The 18,591-nt window shown below is 33.5% G+C and overlaps 1 protein-coding gene across 1 annotated transcript in view; it reads right to left on the bottom strand.

Annotated features, from left to right (window-relative positions):
- LOC145255588 (uncharacterized) overlaps window positions 1–18,591 on the bottom strand; it is a 39,459-nt gene that overhangs the window by 2,262 nt on the left and 18,606 nt on the right. The window contains exon 3 of the mRNA XM_080114069.1: window positions 11,280–11,531. Within this exon, the coding sequence (XP_079970195.1) occupies window positions 11,280–11,531 (252 nt within the window). The remainder of the gene's footprint in view (window positions 1–11,279; window positions 11,532–18,591) is intronic.

Here is an 18,591-nt window from a genome sequence, read left to right as displayed (position 1 = left end):
CTGGTCGTAAAATACGCTTAAATATAATATTTTAATTTATGTAGGTTTCGTATCTATTATTAGAGAGTCAATTATTTCATATTCATTGTACCCAATATATAGTCATGATTTCAAAATTTAAAAAAATATATGATTTGAGTGCCATCATTTAGAAAATATGATTTGATTGCTATCATCTAGAATCGAAACCTATATATATATATATATATATATATATATATATATATATATATATATATATATACTAGCATTTCAGCCCGGCGTTGCCCGGGTGTTTGGAGGTGTATGCTGAGCAAAAAAAAAAAAGAGTAAATTTTTTTTTAATTTGACCCCTATTATGACCCCTTAAAATTTATAGTTTCGGGCTCAAATCACTTTATTAAGTTAGATCCAGGTTCAAGGAACCTATATCTAAAATTTCAAGTGTCTAGACCCAAAATTGTCGGAGGAGTTTGGTAGAGTTCTTAAAGGTCAAATCGTTGAAATTTGACCCCTTAACAGCCAAATTTCTGGCTGACACCCGTCACATCGATTTTGCCAAATCTCAGTACCCAGTATTTCAAATTTCGAGTCTATAGACTAAAAATTGACAGAGTTATTGCGTAGGGAAATGTACACAGACAGATAGACAGACAGACAGACACGTTCACTTTTATATATATATATATATATATATATATATATATATATATATATATATATATATATATATATTTCTTCAAAATCTCTGGCCTTGATGGAGGGGAGACTAAAACTTGCTGCTGTGGTTTCAAATTATCTGAAATAACAGCAAGGGAAGACTTGATTCCAAATATTTCTCATATGTTATATCTTCCCTCTTTTCGAAATAAGGTACGATTATGAATATCTCCAGTATCAAATAATTTTTATACATTGTGAAATTTACTTTATGTATGAAAACCAAAGAGGGGGGATATAACATATGAGAAATGTTTTGAATCAAGTTTCCCCTTGTTCTTATTTCAGATCATTTGAAACGATAACAGCAAGTTTTAGTCTCCCCTCAATCAAGGTCAGCGGTTTTGGGGAACTATCAGATATTTTGTAATTCATATGCAAAACTAGGAAAACTATGATTGAAACATTGGTAAATCATTCCACCCTCAAAAAATCCTTTAAAATTATCACTAAAACAGGTTTTCGAGGGTACTGAAAACGAAAATAACGTTTAAAATTCCAGGAAACGAGTAGTTTCCAAGATATAAAGAAATTATGGTTTTAAAAAGTGGGGGACCGCTTTTCGATATTAATTTAACGTAAAATGAACACCCATTTTATAGCTATCGTTTTTAGGGGTAGGGAGGCGTCTGTTACTTTTTTTTAGGGGTGATGTTAATTTGGTAATTGTGGCCTGGTAGACCAACAAAGCCTACTTTAAAAAACTTGTTTTCTGTATGTTTTCGGATATGCTGAAAACGAATATCGCATTTCAATTTTCCTCAAATAAGTATTTTTCCAGATGTTAAGCAACGTAATTCTTTATGTTATAAGTGGTGGCTATTGTTTTATGGCAAGTGCGCACATATTTTTAATTAATACCCAGAAAAATACTTTTTGCGGACAATTTAAATGCGACATTTGTTTTCAGTACACCTGAAAACCAATAGAAAACAAGGTTTTTAAGTTAGGTCTTGTGTTGGTCTACCAGGCCACGATAAACACCACCCCTAAAAAAAATAACAGGTAAGCACAAAAAAGTGGGTGCTTATCTTTAAATTAATATAGAAAAGTGATACCCCACTTTTTGAAACTATAATTTCTTCATATTTTAAAAACTAATCGTTTTTGGGGATTTTAAATGTTATTTTCGTTTTCAACACCTTTGAAAACCTATATTATTGGTAATTTTTAAGGATTTTTTGTAGGGTGGAAAGGTATTGCACCTTTACCTGAAACATTTTATGGCTGTAAAAAAGTGACAAAAATAGGCTCTGGATGATGGATGATCCCCTTAATGTGCGACCTTAAGGGCAAATGTCACATAGCCCACTACAATTAAGGTCATTACCTTTCCAACGAGCCTCCATATATTAAAATTTGACACTAGTTGATAGTCTGTAAAATAGAGAAACCAATAAATTGTTTTTTTTATATATGTACTAGTGTACACTTTCTGCCACAAATGTCAAAAAAAAGTGTTATACCTCGCCAGTGTTCGCACTACTATTCATATAAGATCATAAAATTTCATCAGTAATTTATTTATCATATATAAATTCTTATTAATATTTCTAATGACCTAAAAAAAAACAAAAAAAAAACACAGTTAACTTTTTTATTTGGAGTAGACTATTTTTTATAAATTTATTTCAGCTGGCAGGGATTGTCTGACTTGCTATTTTCTTTTGGGATTCCTCATTTCTAGAAAAAAAGGTACATGTTTTACTCACTAACTTTTGTGTGATAAGATGGATTTATATTCATTTATATGCAAATAAATACACATTAATATTTATTATAGCGGAGGATTGTATTACAATTATTGTCTTCATTCATTCATTCAAGTAGTGTCTTGTCTGGTACAGGTATCGACGGCTATGACGCTTCATCTATCTCTCTCCCTTGAGGCATTCATGAATTCATTGTTGCTCATTATTCAGAACCCTATTCACACTGCTTCTCGAAAGTTTTTGATGTATTATCATGACTTTCCAAGAGTCCAACGTTTAGACTCCTCAGCTTGACAGTCTCAGGTAACATGAAGTAGAATAAGTACATAGAGGATGTTGCCAAGTCTGCTGCAAACAAGGTAGGTTCCCTCAACTGCGTTAGAACACTCCTCACACCAGCCAGTATCCTATACCTCTATAAAGCCACCATTTTCCCATGCATGTAGCATTGTTGTCAGATCTTGGCTGGTGTACCAACCACTATTGGATAGTGTGCCAAAAACAAAACAATAAAAATAAAAAATAGATCCCGCATAATCTGTTAACTTTCCTGTTGCATCACCACAGTGTTACATTTCTGTGTTTACTTTACAAGTACTTCCACGGAATGTTCCTCCAATCTACTTTGTACATGTGTACTCTACTCAACATAAATACCCCGAATCCAACCAACTAGCAAACAAAATTCCTAGCTGCCAAGAGATTTTCTAATCTAAAAGCTTCTTTCCTCGGACTGTTTTCCATCAGAAATCCCATTTTGCTCCCTGTTTCCCTCGCCTCCACCATATTAACATGCACAAATTTAAATGTAATGCAAGCACCTAGAATTCCCAAATGGTCATCCATTTTAGTACTAATTAGGTTCAACGTTGGTGATCTAACAGGATTGGTTGGTTGGTTGTTTTGGTTTTACGGCATATCAACCCTTTTCAGGTTATTTAATGCCGCATCCAAAGATTTTGAAGAAAAATTTTTTAATAGAATATCTTTGTCTTCAAGTCGGTTTCTACTTAACCCATAGTTGGAACCCTAACAGGAACTACCACTCCGGGTCAGAGTGGACCTAAGAGCAATGGCAATTAAAGGGTGGCTCCACACTCCCCAAAGCCCACAGGTTGGGGCCTCACCACTAGATATAGTTTAAGGTCATATCCAGGGCTGATCTAACAGGAACCAGCGTATCAACATACATTATGCCGTATTAACCCACCAAAAATTATAGTTTTAAAAAGTGGAGTACCACTTTTCGATATTAATTTAACGTAAAATGAACACCCACTTTATAGCCATCGTTTTTTTTAGGGGGGGGGTCATCTGTTATTTTTTTAGGGGTGATGTTGATTTGGTAATTGTGGCCTGATAGACCAACACAAAACCTACTTTAAAAGACTTGTTTTCTGTATGTTTTCAGATATGCTGAAAACGAATATCGCATTTAAATTTTCTGCAAATAAGTATTTTTCCAGATATTAAGCAATGTAATTCTTTATGTTATAAGTGGTGGCTATTGTTTTATGACCTATATTATAGTAGCTGCCACAAGTCAGTGGCAATATGCTTTGTTTAGGACAAACAAAAATTTAAAAAAGGAAACTTTTTAAAATCTTGAAATTCTTTACAAGGAAAAGTGTTTGAAAATTAAGTGGTAAGTCAATGGAGGTTTAATACTTGTTCTACACTGAAGAAATCTTCTAAGTTTTTTGTTTTCTAGTTTCGGCCATCTGCAGTATCTTATCACGCTTGTTTAATGAGTGACATCTCTTTTGGCAGCCAACAATGCTTGAGTGTCTTCAAGTATTCACCTATAATCTCGAAGCGGGCATTAAATACCGGCTTGAAATGGAATCAGGTTTTGCTGGGTCAACACACTGGCCGCTGTTTTACAGAGGAAGGAGTTTGAATAAAGAGAGAACTGTTTGAAGTCTGAGCGATATCTTCTACATCAATTGATATGCTCTATATCTGAACAGTTCTCAAAGTGATATTTGGTTCTACTTGAAAAGAAAATCTTCGGTTTTTATCTCTTTTAGTCATTTGGCTTATTCATCTACAAGAAACCACAAATTTATGTTTGAACCTCCCCCCCCCAAAAAAAAAGACCGGACTTTAAAAACAACTTGCCATGAGACTCAAAGATCTTGCCAGTTGTGCTAGCAGCGTTTATTCTAGGCGGATTGAACCAGTTTCCACCAAAGGAGGAGGTGTCAATGGAATATTAAATTCACAAGCGGTCTCCAATCATATGTATATTCTGGTCAGGGGAAATGACGATGTTAGGTTTTTGCAGTTCTTGTAGGGAGGTTCGATGTCCTTTTATGTACAGCGCCTGGTATTCCCAAATAGGTTAGTCATTTGGTAATGACCAGGCCTAACGTTACTTAATATTGATGATATAACAAGAACCAATGCCATATATTATCCAAAGTTCTTGTAAAAGATTGATCAAGTTGAAAGGAAATGAAGATAATCACACACATATGCTGGCAGTTAAAATTAAGGTTAATATAATGTATATGCTCAGATTAATCTATGCATAATTATTTTTCTCATTTTAATATGCTTTCACAAAAATGTTTTTCTTATGCAAAAAAAAAAATACTTGATCAATTTACGTGATTTTTTAAAAATATTTTCTTTTCATCACGAGTATCACGCGTATACATTATTTATTCCATACACTAACTATTCCATAGCTAGATATAATATATGTAATTATTTCCACAGCCAAACAACGTTGTTTGGCTGTGGAAATAATTATATAATCTCTCACATTCTGAAAATTATATAATATATACTGACTCAACGGGTCACGGTTAGTCTAGTTTAGGTATAAATTCGTATTTTATTGAGTAGCTTGGGGTTTTGTGGAAGGTTTTGTGATATGGTACTTAGTCTCCAGGTACAATTTATAGAGTTTTATTATTTATGTTGGTAGCTTAATAATCTTACATTTTTATGAAAGTGCAAATATTTCGGCGGGGGTGGGGGTGGGGATATCTGCTTCTATATATATTTAGACAGTACTGTATCTATATGCTCATTTCTCTTGGTTATCATGTGTTCGGCAGATCTGGCTTAACGGTATTTTTGCTAGCATCTATGTATATCCTTTCTTCATTATTGATGTTGGGAGGTGAGGGTGGTTCGAACTAACGGCCTGTGTGTCCTAAATTCAAATCCAGTTCGTTCCACAAAAATCACTTTCACTTAGGATGTTGGCAACCTTCAAGTGGTCCCTCCTGTAAAAACTTGATGTTTTCCTAAAAATAATTCTGACTGGGAGAATATTAGGGAAACCAATGCCAACAATAGACTCTTTGGATCTATCCGATATGATGATCATTATTGATGTTGCACATTGTAGCTTTATACACAGGGTGTCCAAAAAGTCACTGAAGGGTTGAAAATCTTTGTCATTTTACCATTAATGATTAGTTTTTTCTCTATTTCAGATATTTTACAGATGATATCTGGAAAACTAATTATGGTTAAGTTTAGCATTGCACAACGTACGCAAGTTGTGATATTATTTTACCAAAATCAGAGGTCAATTTGGCGACAACATTATCTCTTGCTACGGCAATGTCAAATGGTCACCACGTTTGCCAGACTTGACGAACCCCGACTTTTTCTTGTGCGGATATCTTAAAGAAAGAGTCTATGTTTACAAACCCCAAATCCTGCAAGAATTGAAGGAAATAAGAGAATGAAATCAGAAACGAAATAAGGGGGTCAAATTGCAATCCAGAGATTCTGCAATCTGCCATGAATAATGTTTTGGAAAGAGCACAAATATGCGAAACTGAAAATGGGCAACATTTAAAAGACATTATTTTTCATAAATAAAGATTGTTTAAATTTTGCATAATCATGCAAAAAAAAAATGTAATTAGTCAGCTTGTATTAAAATTACAGAAAGATATCATCAAAGATAAAGAATCTATTCAATTTCAGTGATTTTTGGACACCCTGTACAATATTGGTTATCAAGCACATATTCCTTAAGGGGCAATTGGTCCGAACTTTGGAATAGTATGCATTCTTTTATTGCTGGCGCTATTATTGTTATTGCTTCTGCTGAGTTGTTGGCATGTGATCTATATATACAAAAGAAGATGCGAACACAATTCTCATAACCTAAAATCCAACAAATTCATAACTATTATAAAACATATTCCTGCTTCTATCAATTGTAAACTTATAATTTAATAAAAAGATATTTTTTTAAATGAGTAACGTGCATATGTTTTCATTGAAATATACGAAACAAGATACCTAAAATAATGAAATTAGGTATAATAAAAATATGATTCCATTCTTCCTGAAAACCAAATTAGGTAAAAAAAAATTAAAGTTACGATTAAATATTGATTATATTAAATTTAAAATTTTAAAATTCAAAATTTAAAATTCTTAAAGTTATTGATTACATATTGATTATATTAAATTTAAATTTATTCAAATTTAAAATTTTTTAATTCTTAACGTTATTTATTAAATATTGATTATATTAAATTTAAATTTTTTATTATTTAAATTTTTTTTCAATAAGTTATTGATTAAATATTGATTATATTAAATTTAAAATTTTTTAATTTTTAATTTAAATATTTACAATTTTAAATTCTTAAAGTTATTGATTAAAAGAGTAAATTGAAATTGGTGTAAAACTTTAAAATGATTATGAGGGCACGTAATAATGGAAACAGCAAAGATGGAAGATGAAATCGATAGAATAAATATTAATGAATGAATTTTTGTAAATAAATAAATAAATAAATGGCCTTTATCAGTGGTAAATCAATGGTAAACGGCTTCTGCGAAAAGGCAAAGTGATTTTCAATTGTTATTGAAAGAAGCAGAGAATTTTGGAAATCACTCAGAAGGCACCACCTATTATTGCCAGTGAACCAATGAGCTCATATGAGAACTCATAGTGAACAAATAACAATAATAATAATAATAATAATAATAATAATAATAAACCACACAATAAGTGAATGCAGCAAACTAGCTCAAAAAAGAATACAATAACAGATACGAAATATTTCCTAATATTACGTTGCGATTTGGCTTTCAAGCGCACTTGATGCATATTTTATTTTATTCAAATTAAATCAACGTTTCTATATGGAACTCACACTCTTAACGTTATTCTCGCATTGCCTACGCACTGTTCCAACATTTCAAAATACAACCGTTGAGATTCAACGGACGGCTCTTTACAAACTTTTGCTTTCTCCAACTTTACAACATGGCAAGAAAGAAGAAAAGAAAAAAAGAAAGAAAACAACATACTGAGGATGGAGTATAGCTCCGAAATATATTTAAGTTATAAATTTCAAACAAGTAAAATATTTGTTCATTTTCCTAATATTACGTTGTGATTTGACTTTCAAATGCACTTGATGCGTATTTTATTTTATTCAAATTAAATCAATGTTTCCATATGGAACTCACACATAAATACAGCTAATGATTTTTAGGAACGTAAGGAGAACGGACAGCTTCCAGTAGTTGGGTTGAAAATCTTAAGGTAGGTTAAGGTTTATAAATTCTTAGACAGTCAGTGTGGATTATGTTAGAGCAAGAAATTAGAAATCTTAAATTATTTTTACATACATAAAAAAAAATTACTAAACTTTATATCTTCAAATATTTATTCGTGATATTTGGGTTGATTGTTTTGTTTTATATGGCGTATCCACCTATTTCAGTATATTTAATGCTAAATCCGTTAATTTTGAAAAAAAAAAAGTTTTATGCTTCGAGTTCTATCTTAAATATTTATCCATAGTGTTTGGTTTGGTTGTTTTGTAGAGGAAAATAGCTGTTTTGGTTTTTGACTTTGCAGAGCATGATTGAGTTTTGCAAAGGAAAAGGAAAAATACAATGATATCAATGGTGCATTGTAGGTCAGGAAGCCAGTATCTTCAGACAGCCAAATCTGGGAGCACCAGAGAAAATAATAAGTAAAACCCCAAGAAATATTAAGGTTTACTTAAACAAAAAATGCAAGGTGAACAGAATAATTTAGTAATCACTAGGTTGAGCTAACAACTCCCATAAGATTCCAGTAGTTTCTTCCCCAGATACCAGTAGTTTCTTCCCCAGAACCGCTAGACTCTGGAATTCCATTCCAGGTCCCTGCTTCCCTAACTGTACTGACATGAAGAAGTTCAAGTATAACGTGAACCGACATCTTGCTGCCCAAATCCCAACATAGTGCCCCAATAGTTGCTGCCCCTGATAGTAGCCCCCTACACCAAAGTGGCAATGTGCCTTGTTTGGGGTGAAAATGTAATAAAAAAACAATTTAAAAAAAAAAAATGTTTATTTTATGGAGAAATTTTCCATTTAAGCCATTTATTGATAGATACTGTATGGCAAATGAGAACATTGGCAACAGACAATAAACCTTTTTTTTTTTTTGGCCTCTGTAAAGAAAAGGTAATTTCTGGGAGAATGGCATCCAGAGACTGAACAGAAACTACACTTTGATACTAGACTGAAGTTTAGTTGAAAATGTAATTTGTCTTCATTTCATATACAAAATGGAGGTCGAAGTAGCCACAAATTGTAGACATAAAATGAACTTTACTTTAGAATAGCTACTAAAAACTGAATAAAAATAACAAACAAATAAACTAACAACGTGTAACTTTCTTGGAAAATATATACGATTTCTTCTTTCTATGAGCGCGTCTTAACTCAACGAATATGTTAGAACATAGCCTTTGAACATAACAGGAAACGTTAAATTATTAAACATCCAATTTTTATTGTATTGACAGTTCATTTAAATGCAATTCAGAATATCGGACCTCACATCAGTGGTGGCCCTATATTATCTGAATGACAAAATGAAATACCTCAAAAGGAAAAAACACAACAATAAACACCTAAGTGAATAAACTAAGAAGGGGAAGGCCCTGAAATGTTTCTATTCTCTTTTGATGATCCGACATTAACTAGTAGCCGAAATGGAATACTTCACAAGTGAAAAACACGATTATATACAAACCTACAAAGTAAGCTGGGTTTTTTTTTTGTTTTTTTTTTAACACAATATCTTCTGTTGTCTGCTCGCTTTATGGCGAGTTTCTGATACTGTTCCAATAGCAATTTCTACTGTTTTATTCTGCAACAACAAAAACTAAATACCTCAACACACTGACTTTTGACAGTGTTTCTTTTATTATTTTCAAGACAATCACAGTTATCTTCCCATGACTATTATTCTATAAACTAATAAGGTCAATTTTGTAACTGATGTTCAGTTTTTTTACTTCATATACTACTATTCATCAAGGCATACAGGCCACTCAAGGATAAGGGTTAATGGGTACCGTAATGGAAATTTGATAATTTATTTTAGAGGACGGATCTGCAAGAACCTGTCCACGATGGACTTGAAAATGCCTATGTCATAGTCAGTCAGAAACCAGCTCTGTGATAGTGTGTTCCACAGAGGAACAGTTCTAGGGAAAAAACTCTGCTCATGGAATTTTTGCTTAGATTTAGGCACAGATAGAGAATAAGGGAAATTGTTGATAGTGGTTGTAGCTAGCGTTGTGGGGGGGATCATGGAGTAAAGCTCAGTTGGACACCTGTCATAACAATAATAACAGAGCAATGAGAAAGAGGCTGCAGAAAGGAGAAAAGGACATTGATATAGAATAAAGTTTAGTTAAGCTGAAAACTAACAAACGTTTTATTACAAACATAATACAGAGTGGAACGATAAAATTGTCGCCATAGAAAAGACGACATGATTCCATTTTCGTTTGATGAAAACCGGTTTTCTTTTTTGTTACAGACCATCTACTAGTTGGCCAGTTGTGTACAAATCCCAAGTGCGATAGGAGCCTTCTATCATGTCACAATGTTCAACAAGCGAGATCAGAGATGTGCTACTGTACAACTCATGCTCTGTACCGATCCAAGTTATGAAAACAGAACCATTGCCAGCACCCTCAAAATGCATCGTTGGATTGCCACGAATAACAGGGACATGCCTAGGATGATGAAAACAAAGTTTCTGGCCACGGTTATGGTCTTTGGTGTGGTTTCAATTGAGGGCAATGTCATGCCACCTCACATCTTCATAGTCGGTTTGAAAGTCAACACCAAAGTGTACCTGGATGTGCTGAAGAGTGTGGTGATCCCCTAGTGTAATCAGGTGGCCGCTGGCAGATCCTGGGTGTGGCAGCAGGACTCTACACCAGCCCACAAGTCTCATTGAACATTGTGTCACAAGTCCAAAATGCCCCAAGCTTGGCTTCAGAAGGAGTGCTACGACTTTGTATGCTTCTCTCACTGCCCCCACCTCTGACCTGAACCCGCTGGACTACTTCATTTAGTCATACGTCGAGAACATCACTGACATGACATCCCATGAGTGTGGCAGCAGGACTCGGCGCTGGCCCGCAAGTCCAAAGAGACCCAGGCTTGGCTTCAGAAGGAGTGCTATGACTTTGTACTCTTCTCTCACTGGCCCTCCCTTTTCCTCTGGCCTGAATCTGCAGGACTACTTCGTTTGGTTATACGTCAAGAACATCACCAACATGACCTTCCACAATACCAAAGCCAGCCTAATAACCGCCATCCACCGAGTATTTGCCGAGCTCCAGCTGGTGCTTGTGAAAAAGGCATGCTACCTGTTCTGGACCCATATCGAGGCAGTGATTGATTTTGAAGGCGGCTACATTGAATAGATGTCAGTTCTACTACATAATGAAGTTACCTGAATTGATTTTTTTCAATAAAAGTTTTAAAATAAAAGCTGTATTGTTGTTTTCTTTAGGGCGACACTTACATCGTTCCATCCTGTATAATTCCAAATTAAAGAAAACTAAAAGAACATACATTTATGGCAGTATTCAGCAAGGCATTGCCATCGTATACTGCCATTGACTGTGTCACATCTCCACCACAGTGTAAGACGATGCCGCTGGTATGAGCCGTGGCTAGTAGTGACATCACAGAACGGTCTCCAATATACAAAGCTGGAATGTTGAACTGTTCAAACATTATTTCTGCCATTTTCTGTCTCTGTTTGGGAGGGACATTAGTCGCTTCTGTTAAAAACACAGGATGCTGACAAAAACTATTCCCATCCTGAAATGATAAAATTATGATTAATGTACACAGTTATATTAAAAGTTGCTTGTTAGATCACTGAAAATACTGAAGCTTTAACATATATATATATATATATATATATATATATATATATATATATATATATATATATATATAAAATAAAAATTACAATTAAATTTACCAAAATGATCCAGGATAGTAAAACTAAAGTATATTATAAATATTAAAGAATTAATATTCATAAAGTAATCTCAACCAGACGTAAAAGCTCGATAAAACCAAGTAGGAGATAGAGCTTATAAGAGCAAATAGTTAATAAAACATGTTAAAAACACTTTAAAAAAGAGTTAAAAACATATTTAATTTGAAAAGGAAACACTAAATAAGTGGATAGTCCTTAATCCGCGGAGTCTCAAAGAAATACTTTCCTTCTCGCCAGAGGTAATTAATTCATCTTCAAAATGAATTTTTGTACCATTAACGGCCGTCGCCGTTCTATTAGTTTCGTAATATTTTCTACGTTTTGAGATTAATTATTGAAAGATCCGATCCACTGTCTAATTGGAATTTAATGGCCTTGCCGAAAATGTTAACCGTTACATATTTGCATAGCTTTTCATCTATGACGTCCTTAGTTCTGGTTTGCCGTACACGGCTTCTATTCTGAGTTTTCCTACACTGCAAACTTTTATCACCGATCCTATTGGATAAATGGCATCTTTTTAAAAAAAAAATGGGCAATCCCTTACCCAATGTATTCTACAACATCTGAAACAAGCCCTCGGTGCTTTTAGTTTTTCTGAGTTTTGGTGGTTAGTATTTGTGTGCCATTTCGGCGGTTTTTTCTTAGTTACTTTTTTATGTTTGCGATGCCTGCTTCGATATTTCTTGCATTTTTTTAATAATTTCTACTTTTTGACATGGCTTGCAATAAGCCACAAAGAAAACAGAACAACGGAATAGAGTTTAAACAATGTATTACTGGAACAACAACGTAAAAGTGTTACAACTGAAAAGAGTAGTAAACGTTACCGAGCAGGCGAGGGTCGCTCTGGTGTTTAATCCACACCTCGGATCAAAAGGTCTATGGTTTATATAATGGATAGAACAGTCCATTTGGAGGGTAATTCCCCCACAACATCCCCCCTCCAAAGCTGATTTCCGCGGTTGTGAAAATCAGTATTTCTTCCTTTTGGGGCAGACCACTAAGGGGTCTGTGCACTTCCTCTTTCTGCCGAAGCGTCTCGGTTCTGACATCCCTTTTGGAGGGTCTATGTCAAAACAGTCATACACAGTTTCAATCGCCTCACTGCCGTCCTGCGGTGGCTCTTCTTGATCCTTGTAGAAGCGTTTCCTGATTTAGTTCATTTAAATTGTACAATCGTTTCGGATGTTTTTATTGAGATAGACATTAAGTCATGGGCAATAATTTTAACATATAGTTTTTTGAAACAAAGTCTCCTCATCACAAAAATATTGGGTGGGTTTTGTTTTAAAGACACCAAATATAAACCTAGCATTTTTTTAAGTAAGGCATATGTATCTTATAATGGTTCGCCTTTTAAGATTATCATCGTCAAAGCATTCATTTGGGTGTTAGATGTAGCTTATAAATGTTTTAAATTTATTGGCTTTGTTGCGCTCCTTCTTATGAAACCGATTTTAATTTTTAACTTTTAATTTTAATTATAAATTATCAATCATCTTACTTAATATCAAAATAGCTCTAGGATATAGAGCTTATTATATATCTGCATTACAACGAGCACTGTTCTTTCTTGCATTTTAATCACATTAGTGATTTTACTATCACATTAAAATACACTATGCTTTTTAGACTACTTTTCTAATCCCCTTTACCTATATATATATATATATATATATATATATATATATATATATATATATATATATATATATATATAAAGTAAGTTATAAAATATATGTGGCGATTAAGCTGCACTGAATATTCCGCATTTCATCCACTCTAGGAGTGGATGAAATGCGGAATATTCAGTGTAGCTTAATCACCATATATATTAATTATATTATTCTCATCTTTATTAGTTGTTGTTATTCTCATCTTTATTAGTTGTTGTTTTTGATCTTTTATTGGTTTTGTTTATTCACAACGTTTCGGCCAACTATTCCTCTGGCCTTCGTCAGGTGGTAATCGCGACGGATAGGAACTTCGAATCTCCTAACTGCATTCTCAGCCATCACTGCCATCCATAGTTGTTGTCGTCTCACCACATTTTGGCCAATTAACCTCTGGCACGCTTTGGGTGGGATTGAAACCGCTATCTTCAGACAATGCTCATCTGAAACTGTAGAGATTCAACGTCTCTATCAACTGCGCCACGGGCCCCGAAGGGCAATCAAGGATGGATTCTTTTATCTTATAAATCCACGTTTATTCATCTGATCTTCTATAGTCGGGTCCGTACCGATTGGTATATATACATATATTATTCCTTAATTGGAATTCATTTTTGAGATGAGCATTATATATTAATTTATTTTTATTTTGGACTATTATTCTCATCTTTATCAGTTGTTGTTTTTGATCTTTTATTGGTTTTGTTTATTCACAACGTTTCGGCCAACTATTCCTCTGGCCTTCGTCAGGTGGTAACCGCGACGGATAGGAACTTCTTTTTTAATCGCCATATATATAACTTACTAACTAGCTCTACCTACGTATTGATCACTGTTGAAGTAAATACTTAAAGTTTACACATAAATTTATACTTTTGTACATTAATTTTATGTGAGTAAATGAAGTATATATATATATATATATATATATATATATATATATATATGTGGGTGTTTTACGGCATATCAATCCATTTCAGGTTATTTAATGCTGAATCCAGTGATTTTGAAAAAAAAATTCATGTTCTAGATTTTTTATATCTTTGAGTACCTATTCATGGTGTTCGATTTAGTTGTCTTGTTTGTTGCTTTTGTTTGGGGGGGGGGGCAAAATCTTTTTGGGTTATTTTATGATTGAATTTAACCATTAAAAAATTAGGCTTCAAGGTATTTATATCTTCAAATATTTATTCATAGGGTTTAGTTGAGTTGTTTTATAGAGAGAAAATATTTTTGTTTTGTTTGTTTGTTTGCTTGATGAGATATTTAACCAGAATATCAAACCTCATTAATTTTTTTTAATGCCTGAAAAGAAAAAAATTTTTCCATTTCTTTATATTTTTTAGAATAGTCTTGTTACTCTCAAAAGGAAGCGAATTTCGTCCAAGCAGTTGTTTTCGAAGATATTCTTCATATTGTTAGATTTTAGCTTTCTGGCAGTATCAAGTGCTCTACACTCTACGATAAGATGATTGACAGTGCAAGTTTTCTGACAAAATGGGCATTGTGGTTGCTGTTCTTGTTTAAGTATGAACGAGTGCATGAGTTTTGTATGACCAATATGTATGCTAGATATGACTACTTGTCCATTTCTTGATTTTCTAGTAGTTGATCTCCATTCTTCTAGTATGGGTTTGATTTTATATAGTTTGTTATTTGCTGTCATTTTGCATGAAATAGTTGATTGATTTTATGTTTAAAATCAATGTAGGAAATATTAATTGTATCAGGGTTCAAGTTTAGAACTGATTTAACAGCTAAGTCAGCTCTTTCGTTTCCTTTTATTCCGAATGTAGCTTGGAATCAGCATATGATTATTTCTTTGTGTTTAGATTATGAGTTGATTCTGTTTAATAGTTTGATGATTAGAGTGTTTTTGAGTTCTTTTATTTATTGATGTGAGAATGGAGTGTGAATCTGAAAATATTAGGAATTTCTTATGTTTATCTTTTTTTCTAAGATATTGGGAGTGAGGTCGATGGCACATACTTCAGCAATAAAACTGGAACTTTCTGCTGGAAAGATTTTTTTTTAGAGTTGTTCTATTCAAAATGGCAGTGCATGCCACTCTAACGTGGTTTTTGGAGCCGTCAGTAAACATTTGTAGATGGTCAGAGTATTTCAGAAGAATATCACCGATTTTTTCTTGGTAGGTATGAGGATGGGTTTTCGCTTTTGGGAGTTCGTTTAGTTTTAGAATTATTAGATTGGTGCAAAAACAATATCGTTTTCTCACATAGGTTACTTTTAGATATGATATCCATTTTCTGTTGCCCATTCATCCAGTTTTTTTAGGCAGTGTTGGAGTTTGTATTCAATGGTGCATATATATTTTGATCTGCACTACACCAGGAGATCATTTACATATAAGGATCACACAACGTCAGGATCCAAACATTTCAATATGCTGTTCATTTTAACATTGAATAGCGTCACAGATAATATGCTTCCTTAAGGGACTCCCTCCTCCTGGCTCATACTGTTAGAAAAGGCGGATCCAATGTGAACCCTAAATTTGCAGTCAGGTAAGAATCCCTTTATAAATTGTGGAAGTCTGCCTTTTAAATCAACATTATGCAAGTCTCTCATTGTTCCATAATTCCATGTAGAGTCGAAAAAGATTGCTGATAGGTGCTCCTTCCTGATAAATGCTTCCCATATAACTGTTTCCAGTTGGAAGTAGGTGATCAGTTGTACCTCTTTTATTACGGAATCCACACTGTAGGTTGGAGATAAAGTTGTTGGATTTAAGATACCAAACCAATCTGTCATTTATTATTCTCTCCATTATTTTACACAAACAGCTGGTTAATGAGATCAGTCTGTAGTTTTGCGGGTTTGAATTATCTTTTGCTGGTTTCGAGATTGCTATTATTGTGGTGAGATTCCATAAGTCTTAGAATTCACCTTCTGTCCATAATTTGTTATAAGTTCTTAATAGTAATTTTATTGATATTGTAGAGAGTTCGTAATAGATTTCATCTGGTCATACGGCTGTGTGTGGGATCTTTTATCAGAATCTTTTAATTCGGTTAATGTAAACTGTGTATTGTAATCTCGGTTTTTCGATTTAAAATTTAGTTTGTGCTGTTCAGCATTTTGTTTAATTACCATAAATTTGTGTTATAGTTTTGATTGAATGAATTTTGAAAAAAGGTTTCAGCTAGTAATTCTGTTATGTCCTTTTTATCAGTTACTCTGGAGTTATTTTTAAGGAGATGTTTAATTGGTGCTGTTTGATGTTTACCTGCAATTTTTCAAATCATCTCCCACATTGCTCTAGGTTCCGAAGAGGAATTCAGTTTACTGGCATAGTTTAACCAGCATTCTTTTTTAGCTGTCTTAATTACCTTACGAACTTTAGCTCTGTTTAGATTGTATTCAATCAGATTTGGAATTTCTTTAAAGCTTTTGGAATTTCTTTAAAGCTGCTTTATGCAATTTGACGGCTTTTCAACATTTGTCATAAAATCAGGGTCTGCTGAGCCTGTTAAGTGCTGAAGTTTTATGGATGCATTCGTTTGCTATTTCGATTAGTGTTTATGTGATATGTTCTACTGAGTCGTTGTTCGACTCACTGTGATTCAACGTATTCCTACATTTTTCTTTGAATATTTGCCAATTTGCCTTATTTAGTTTCCATCGGAGAGGGTTATTACTGTTGTATTTTGGGCTTTCTATCAGTATCCGAAAATGATCGCTGCAACAAGTGTCATCATATACTTTTCAGTTAAAGTCCATATGTATTGATGGGTAACATAAGCTTACGTCAATGGTTCAGTTGTTTCCATTAGTTGGGTTCAAGTGTGTAGGTGAACCGTCATTAAGGAAGCATATATCATTTTCGTTGATAAAATCTTTCGACGTTTTGCTCTTTTTATTAGGATGTTATGACTATTGAAGTCTCCTAATAAGATAAACGGTTTAAGTAATTGGTCAATCAGTATTTTCAATTCATTTTTATTCATTTTATCATTTGCTGGGATATACAGAGAACTTACCGTTATTGTTTTATGTAGAGTGGCGTTAATGGCAATTGCTTGGATGTTAGTTTGTATGTTTATTTTGCTGTAGAGTATAGTATTTCTGACTTGAATTGTTACCCCACCCCCAGAGGTCCTGATACCAGAGTTATGAGTGCAATTAAATATTTGGCAATTTTTAATATCAATGTTGTCTTCTTGTTTCAGGAAGGTTTCTTGAAGGCAAACTATTGTGGTGTGTTCTTGAGTTAGTAGCAGAAGTAGTTCGTTCATATTTGTTTTAAAATCTATTGGATTATTTTTTGTGTTTTTTGTGATTCCGTCATGTTTTATCTTTCAAATATGCTTCAACTATTTTCCTTGCTTCTAGAAAAGTTATGTTTCTTGCGTTTTATCTCCGTTATTTCATCTTCCTTTGCATATATTTTACATATTTTAGAGTATGCAGGATGGTTTTCTCTGCAGTTTGTACATTTTAATTCATTGGTACACTCTTCCTCTGAGTGGTCTGACTCTCTATCCTGCACTTTTCACATGTTTTTTTTTCCTCCTGCAGGAGTTGGTATATATTGCTGTACTTTTACGTTTAAATAACCAATTTTAACTTATTTTGGTATTGTTTGGGAATCAAAAGTTAGTATATATGTATTTGTTGCAATCAGCCTACCGTACCTTTTTGTATTTAAACGTGTGTAGTTGATCTCTCTTTGTTTTTCAGTTTCCGTTTTGTTTCTTCTTCTGCTAGAGATAACTCATAGCTTCGGATTACTTCTTTAGATATATTCAGTCTTCTAAAACACACACACACACACACACGCACACACACACACACACACACACACACACACACACACACATATATATATATATATATATATATATATATATATATATATACATTGGTCTGAAAACCTTTACAGAGAAGATTATGATTTTGCTGCTATTCAGATGAGTTGGGGGTATTTATGTTGAGGAGGTACGTGTGCAGCAAGTTCATTGGAGCACATTCCATGACATTAATTGTAAAACAAGTAAATTTATTTTCCCAGGAACACCTACACTTTATCAAAGGCTTTGAAGATATCTAATGCTATTGTATTGATTTCGCCTAATTTATCCAGGCTGTCATATATAAGTTCATAGCTGACCGTTATGATATCCAAAGTAGAACAGAATGGCCGACATTCGTACTGTTGGTCATAAGTTAAAATGAT

The sequence above is a fragment of the Euprymna scolopes genome, chromosome 3, assembly GCF_053919585.1.
Source record: "Euprymna scolopes isolate OS-2025 chromosome 3, ASM5391958v1, whole genome shotgun sequence".
Taxonomy (NCBI): Eukaryota; Metazoa; Mollusca; class Cephalopoda; order Sepiida; family Sepiolidae; genus Euprymna; species Euprymna scolopes.
This window is presented reverse-complemented; position numbering and strand designations above follow the sequence as displayed.